An 8,308-nucleotide genomic window follows, 5' to 3' on the forward strand; every position below is an offset into this window, starting at 1 on the left:
TGGCACTTTGAAGAGGAGCATCCTTCCAGGGTATGGAGGGTATGTGCCCCACTGTCCATAGCTAGGAACAGGCATCAGTGGTGTCTGACCTGCTCAGTACGTCCTCTTTGTGTCCAGTTGTGCCAGCTCTGTGCAGTGTCTCATGTTCTCTTGTCTCTTCCCAGCTGCCCAGTCCCAGCCCACGACCACACCAGGTGAGTTCTGCTGCCTTTGACTCCTGAGCATCTCTCCCCTCTTTTTCCCAACCCAGGCCCCTAAATTTATATCTGTAGAGAACTCTGGAGATTTTCTGTCTCCTAGTCCTTCCCTGATCGCTCTCGAGTGTGTAGATAGTTCCCGTTGAACCCACAACACACTGATTGTCCTTTCTGGCTCAGTGAAGTAAGAGTACTCAGAGTACACTGTCCTCACTGAGACTTAGGTGACAGATCAGACTCTCTCTGGAACTCTTCTGCTTGACTGGTTGTCTGGCACAAATACTACATGTGTTGGAAGAATAGAGATTTTTCATGTTGTATTCCCTATATGGAGCCGAAGTGATGCAATTCCGAACAGCACTGTCACGATAGCATGGCATTTCCTCTGCATAATGCACCATCTGTTGCCATTGAGGTGGACATTGTGGGTGGGATTTGGCTCAGGCACGGTTCTCTGCAGAGGACATTCTCTTCATGGCCGTAGAACTCCTGGGATCCCATTATCTTTGGTCCCGTGTAAGAGTCACTTGAGCCAACCTTGATTCACTCGCCATCTATTCTAATTCAGCTTTGTTTTTCTCTCCAGATTGGTCATATACAAGTCCTTCCTATGGTAAGCATCCTGGGATCCTGCCAAAATATTCTCATCAATACCGTAAACCCCTGGCCTGGGTGAAGATCCATATGTATGTTCAGCTTCCATCCTAACTACGGTATTCTGCATGAGGTGTTCTGTTTCCCACAAGAATTATGATGTCCTGCCACCGACCACTCAATGGATCTACTAATCAGGATGCTTTTGTTCACAAGTGACATGGATCCAGCTCAACCTCTCTTATGCTAGGAGAGTCAGTGTGTCACATAAATGGATGTTAGCGGTGGGTCTAGTGTCAGGAGCATCGGGATCAAAAGACTGTTTTCTTACCACAATTTTCTTTTATGTGCCTGGGCCTCACTATTGCTGTGCATTCTGTATGTGAGGGGCAGATGCCAACTCCAGGCCTCTGTGTCACCAGAAGGACTCCATTTGTCTCCCAGTCCCTGGCTGACATGTCTTGGCACGACTCTGTTACCTGCCTGGGAGGACATGAGTCACCAGAACACATGTGCATGTGTTCTGATTATCTGGTCAGGTCCCCATGCCCACCGTCCTATTCCTCAGGAGAGTGGGACAATTTGCCACTGTAGGGCCTACTTGATTCTCACGGACAGAGTTCTTGCATACTTTATTTAATTGAGATGACGATTTCCATACCTAAAACTTAGGGCAAGTGATATCTGACCCAAAATGAGCTCTCCCATTTCAGAACTTTGGTCTCTCCCAAGTACTCTCTGCTTAATTCTGCCCACATTGCACAGTCCAGCCACAGAGCCTTGCCTCTCCCACTGTTTCAGGCCATGTCACACTCTGTTCTGGGGCTCGCCTAGGTTCAGGGTCCAGTTCTGTGCTGACACTGCAGTGTCCATGGGGCAACTGAGATGGCCTGAATTTCCCCTACAGCCTGGAAGCTCATTTTCCATAGGTCTCTGCTCCTACTTCTTTCAATCCTGCATTGGACTAAGATTATGGGCTCTGTGAGTCAAGACTGTAGAAAATGGCCAAATAGTTCTTGATATTCTGCTCTTTGTGTCTCTGGGCTTCACCACTCCCACACCATTTACCTTTTTAAGATACAGAATCCACACTGTTTACTATACTCAAAAGTGGTACAACTGTCACTATATCTATTTCCAGAATATTTCATGCCCATAATGAAAATTCCACACCCTCACCATTCACAACCAGTTCCATTTCTCTCTGGTCCTCAGCTGTCTGCCTTTGGTCAATATGGATTCATTTTTCTGGACACTGACTATGAAAGGATTCAGTGAATATGTGGCCTTTGGTGACGGGCTTCTCTCTGGCAACAGACTTGCTCAAGGTTCCCCATGGAGGCACATTTGTACAGTGGCAGCAGCATTCCTCGCTCCCCCTTTTTTGCATTCATCTATTAAAGGCCATGCGGATTATTTTTTATCTTTGATGAATTTGAATAGCATTTCCATGCCTTCTGTGTTCAATTTTTTTGTTTGAACACCTGCTTCAAAATCTTCTGGGTAAATATCTAACACTGGAATGTTTCGGTCAAATGATGACTTTATGTTTCATTCTTGGGGAAACCTGACTTTTTTGTCACAGCGGCCACACCGATTTTGAGTGCCACTAGCAGTATCTGAAAGTGTTGCTTTCTCTACATCCTCAATGGCACGTCTTCTTCAGTCTATTTCATGGTAGTCCTAATAGACACGACTAGCTCTCTACCTCTCTATGTAGTTAAGACTTGCGTTTTCCTAATGGCTACAGAATTGGTCATCTTGTCATGGGCTTGCTGCACATGCCCATCTCCTCTGGAGAACACAGTTCTCTTCTTATACCTGCCTGAAAAAATGAGAAGCAGATAATGGTCATGGCCCATCTGACTCACGGGGTGCAAAGGGCAGGGTCCAAGTGAGACCAAGCACTCATGATGTCTGCTGTCGGGCTGGATGTGGCAAGGTACATTCCCACAGGCAGGTCTAATGCTACCATGTTTTGTTTCTTTTCGGCCTCCCACTGGCCCAGGGAGCTCTAAATATGCACAGCTGAGAGTTAGTGATAGTTACTCCCACCCACTGTCAGGATATTTGTAGGATTCATGGACTTTTTAAGATTCAGTACAATTTTGGTCTTGAGTGTGACCTCCATCAGTGGTCAGCAGTTCAGGAATGTTCAGAAGAAGCCTCAGGGCCAGAGGTACGGTCCACAATATAGGACACTCAGGTAAAGGTATACACTCTCAATGCTAGGTCCTAGGACATCTTCTTGGTGGTGGATGGGTAGGATCTCTGGGTTTGAAGTAGGGGCTCATTTGGTGGCTGAGGTCCTAGGTCATGCTGCTGGCTTTCACCATTGCCTCTGTATCCATGACCTAGGTCAGACTTTGAATTACTGCTATTGTGGGAAACCCATCACTGAGCATACATAAGTCCTCTGACACTTGAGGGCACCTAAAGTAGCCCCTGGATGATGAGTAATGGTGAGCAAGCCTCAGAGGGTCGTGTGCTGGGCAGCCTTAACCTGATCCCAAAAGTCATGGGCCCTATAGTTATTCTAATTCATTCAGACCTCAGGAGCTCTTCCTAAAGTAACAAAATGAAAGGTAATTTTCCTGTCTCCTGCTAGGCAATGAATCAGGTTTGGCCCTGAGGCTGGTGAATGGAAGTGACTGGTGTCAAGGCCGAGTGGAGGTCCTGTACCGAGGCTCCTGGGGCACCGTGTGTGACGACAGCTGGGACCTCAGTGACGCCAACGTGGTGTGCAGGCAACTGGGCTGTGGCTGGGCCACGTCGGCGCCAGGAAGTGCCTGGTTCGGTCAGGGCTCAGGGCCCATTGTGCTGGATGACGTGCGCTGCTCCGGGCAAGAGTCCTACCTGTGGCGCTGCCCCCACAATGGCTGGAACTCACACAACTGTGGCCATGGGGAGGACGCCGGTGTCATCTGCTCAGGTGAGCCTCTCGTCGTTCGGTGGTTCTCTTGCTGGAGGGGAGGCAGGCCTCATATGCTGCTCAGCTCGCTTGAAGCTACTTATATCCTCCCTGTCTTCCTCAAGTCTAACTCCACGCCAGAATCTATCAGTTTCCATCAGGCTGCCAGGTGTGGAGATGGTAAATCAGGGCAGGTGTCAAACCGCCAGGCCCCATGAAGCCGTTACTGGCCTCCTGCCACAGTGCAGCTGGCACCGAAAGATCTGTCTGCTGAATGGATGTGTCTTGTGGGACCCAGGGCTAGGGTTGCAGACCAGTATGTGTGTGTCCACTGCTCCCCGTGTTGTGGGTCCTGAGTCCCCGACTGTATCTCCCTTCTGGGAAGTGTGATGCCCGGTCCATGCAGAGGGTTTATGCTGTGAAGGGCAGCTGCTTCTGCAATGACTGCCAGGCAAACTTTGTCATGACCCCTGGTTAGGCCTCTAAGAGGAACCATTGCATTTGGGTGGGAGCAGGACTCCTCGTTCTTGCTGGCATAGTGAGCATCTAGAGGCTCAAAGCAGAAGACTGGTTTTGTGTCGACTTGGTCACCACTTATAGACATGGGGCCATTCCCTTGACATGTGTAATCATGTTCTTGGTCTGGTTGGGCCTTTAAAGAGGGGCGTCAGTTCAGAGTGTGGAGGTCACATGCCCCACCGTCCATAGTGGGTGACTAGCATCAGTGGTGTCTGACCTGCTCAGTCCTTCCTCTTTGCGTCCAGTTGTGCCAGCTCTGTGCAGGGTCTCATGTTCTCTTGTCTCTTCCCAGCTGCCCAGTCCCAGCCCACGACCACACCAGGTGAGTTCTGCTGCCTTTGACTCCTGAGCATCTCTCCCCTCTTTTTCCCAACCCAGGCCCCTAAATTTATATCTGTAGGGAACTCTGGAGATTTTATGTCTCCTAGCCCTTCCCTGATCACTCTCGAGTATGTAGACGGTTCCCATTGAGCCCACAACACACTGATTGTCCTTTCTGGCTCAGTGAAGTAAGAGTACTCAGAGTACACTGTCCTCACTGAGACTTAGGTGACAGATCAGACTCTCTCTGGATCTCTTTTGCCTGATTGGATTGTTTGGACCAAATAGTATATGGGTTGGAAGGATAGAGATTTTTCATGTTGTATTCCCCATCTTGAGCCGAAATGGTGCATTTGCAAACAACACTGTCATGATAGCATGGCACTTACTCTTGCAGAGTGCACAACCTTGTTGCTATTGTGGTGGACATTGTGGGTGGGATTTGGCTCATGCAGAGTTTTCAGCAGAGAACGCTTTTCCTCATGGCTGTAGAACTCTGGCACCCCATTATCTTTGGCCCACCTAAGAGTCACTTGAGCCCACCTTGAGTCACTCACCCTTCTTTCTAATTCAACTTTGTTTTTCTCTCCAGATTGGTGGTATACAAGTCCTTCCTATGGTAAGCATCCCGGGATCTTGCCAAAATATTCTCATCAATACTGTAAACATCTGCTCTGGGTGCAGAATCTAAATGTCGGTTCAGCTTCCATCCAAACCACCATTTCTGCGTGGGGTATTCTGTTTCCCCACAAGAGTTATTATACCCTGCCATGGACCACTCATGGGATTTACTAGTCAGGATGCTTTTGTTCATAAGTGACAGGATCCCAGCTCAACCTCTCTTATGTTAGGAGAGAGTCAGTGTGTCACATAATAAGTTAATTATTGGTGGGTCTATGTCACGAGTATCAGGATGGAAATGTTCCAAGACTGCCTGTTCCCAGTGTTGTCTTACCACAATTTTCTATTATGTGTCTGGGCCTCACTGTTGCTGGCTTTGTGCATGTGAGGGGCATATGCCTGTGCCAGGTCTCTGTGTGACCAGGAGAAGGACTCCATTTGTCCCCCAGTCTCTGGCTGACATGCCTTGGCAGGACTCTGATGCCTGCTTGGGAAGACATGAGTCTCCAGAGCCATGTGCATGTGCTCTGATTGCCTGGTCAGGTCCCCATGCCCTCTGTCCTATTCCTCAGGAGAGATGGAAATTTGGGACAGTAGGGCCTACTTGATCCTCATGGATAGAGGTCTTTTCTGCTTTACTCAACAGAAATGACAATTTCCATAACTAAAATTCAGGGTAAGTGATTTCTGACCCAAAAGATCTCTCCTCTTTCACAGCTTCGTTCTCTCCCAAATACTCTTTGCTAAATGCTGCCCAAATTTCCACAGTCCACCCACAGAGCCTTGCCTCTCCTGGGAGTGTCAAGCCATGTCGCACTCTTCTCTGGAGCTGGCCAAGGTTCAAGATCCCGTTCTGTGCTGAAGCTGCAGTGTCCATAGGGAAACTGGGATGGCCTGGATTGCGCCTAAGGCTGGTGTCCATCTTCCTTAGGGACAGTAGGAATCTCTCCTCCTACTTCCTTCAATCCTGAATTGGTCTGGGATTATGGGCTCTGTGAGTCAAGACTGTAGAAAATGGCCAAAGAGTGCTTGATATTCTGCTCTTTGTGTCTCTGGGCTTCACCACTACCACACCATTTACCATTTTAAAGTACAGAGTCCACACTGTTTACTATACTCACAAGTGGTGCAACCATCACAGTATCTACTTATAGAATCTTTCATGCCCTTAATGAAAATTCCATAACCTTGCCATTCACAACCAATCCCATTTCTCTCTGGTCCTCAGCTGTCTGACTCTGAGCAACATGGGTTCATTTTTCTGGACATTGACTATGAATGGATTCAGTGAATATGTGGCCTTTGGTGACTGGCTTCTCTCTGGCAACAGACTCGCTCAAGGTTCCCCATGTTGGCACATGTGCACATTGGCAGCAGCATTCCTAGCTCCCCTTTTTTTTCCATTCATCTATTAAAGGCCATGTGGATTATTTTTATATTTGGTGAATTGGAATAGCATTTCCATGCCTTCTGTGTTCAATTTTTTTGTTTGAACTCCTGTTTTTAAATCATTGGGTAAATATCTAACACTAGAATGTTTCGGTCAAATGATGACTTTATGTTTCATTGTTGGGGAAACACTGACTTTTTTGTCACAGCAGCCACACCAATTTTAGGTGCCACTAGCAGTATCTGAAAGTTTACTCTCTCTATATCCTCAATGACTTTTCATCGGTCTCTTTCACTGTAGTCCTAGTGGCCCAACTTGCTCACTAACACTCTGTGTACTTAGGATTTGGGTTTTCCTAATGGCTACGGAGTTGGTCATCTTGTCATGGGCTTGCTGCACATGCCCATCTCCTCTGGAGAACACAGTTCTCATTTTATACATGCCCGAAAGAATGAGAGGCACACAATGTCATGGCCCAGTCCACTTCACAGGGTGCAAAGGGCAGGGTCCAGTGAGACCAAGCACTCATGATATCTGCTGTCGGGCTGGATGTGGCAAATGACATTCCCACAGGCAGGCCTAATACTCCCATGTTTTGTTTCTTTTCTGCCACCCACTGGCCCAGAGAGCTCTAAGTATGCACCGCTAAGAATCAGTGATAATTACTTCTGCCCACTATCAGGATATTCTTAGGGTTCATGGACTTTTTAAGATTTAGTACAGTTTGGCTTGAGTGTGACCTAAATCAGTGGTCAGCAATTCAGGAACGTTCAGAAGAAGCCTCAGAGCCAGATGTAGGGTCCATAATATAGGACGCTCAGGTAAAGGTATACGCTCTCAATGCTAGGTCCTAGGACATCTTCTTGGTGGTGGCTGGGTAGGATCTCTGGGTTTGAAGTAGGGGCTCATTTGGTGGCTGAGGTCCTAGGTCATGCTGCTGACTTTCACCATCGCCCCTGTGTCCCATGACCTTGGTCAGCAATTGAAATGCTGACATTGTGGGCAACCCATCAGTGACCATACATAAGTCCTCTGACACTCAAGGGCACCTAAAGTAACCCCTGGATGATGAGTAATGGTGAGGAAGCTTCAGAGAGTCTGGCGCTGGGCAGCCTTAACCTGATCCCAGAAGTCATAGGCCCTAGAGTACTTATCCACTCAGACCTCAGGAGCTTTTCCAACACTATGAACATGAAAGATATTTTTCTTGTCTCCTGCTAGGCAATGAATCAGGTTTGGCCCTGAGGCTGGTGAATGGAGGTAACCGGTGTCAAGGCCGAGTGGAGGTCCTGTACCGAGGCTCCTGGGGCACCGTGTGTGACGACAGCTGGGACCTCAGTGACGCCAACGTGGTGTGCAGGCAACTGGGCTGTGGCTGGGCCACGTCGGCGCCAGGAAATGCCCGGTTCGGTCAGGGCTCAGGGCCCATTGTGCTGGATGACGTGCGCTGCTCCGGGCAAGAGTCCTACCTGTGGCGCTGCCCCCACAATGGCTGGAACTCACACAACTGTGGCCATGGGGAGGACGCCGGTGTCATCTGCTCTGGTGAGCCTCTCGTCGTTCGGTGGTTCTCTTGCTGGAGGGGAGGCAGGCCTCATATGCTGCTCAGCTCGCTTGAAGCTACTTATATCCTCCCTGTCTTCCTCAAGTCTAACTCCATGCCAGAATCAGTGTCAGTTTCCATCAGGCTGCCAGGTGTGGAGATGGTAAATCAGGGCAGGTGTCAAACCGCCAGGCCCCATGAAGCCGTTATTG

The 8,308-nt window shown here is 48.7% G+C and overlaps 1 protein-coding gene across 1 annotated transcript in view; it reads left to right on the forward strand.

Moving 5' to 3' along the window:
* The window catches only part of DMBT1 (deleted in malignant brain tumors 1), a 67,655-nt gene that overhangs the window by 37,983 nt on the left and 21,364 nt on the right, over window positions 1-8,308 (forward strand). Inside the window, 6 exon segments of the mRNA XM_029920547.1 lie at window positions 165-194; window positions 784-810; window positions 3,400-3,723; window positions 4,514-4,543; window positions 5,135-5,161; window positions 7,775-8,098. Coding sequence (XP_029776407.1) covers window positions 165-194; window positions 784-810; window positions 3,400-3,723; window positions 4,514-4,543; window positions 5,135-5,161; window positions 7,775-8,098 — 762 coding nt within the window.

The sequence above is a fragment of the Suricata suricatta genome, chromosome 2 (assembly GCF_006229205.1).
Source record: "Suricata suricatta isolate VVHF042 chromosome 2, meerkat_22Aug2017_6uvM2_HiC, whole genome shotgun sequence".
Classification (NCBI taxonomy): domain Eukaryota; kingdom Metazoa; phylum Chordata; class Mammalia; order Carnivora; family Herpestidae; genus Suricata; species Suricata suricatta.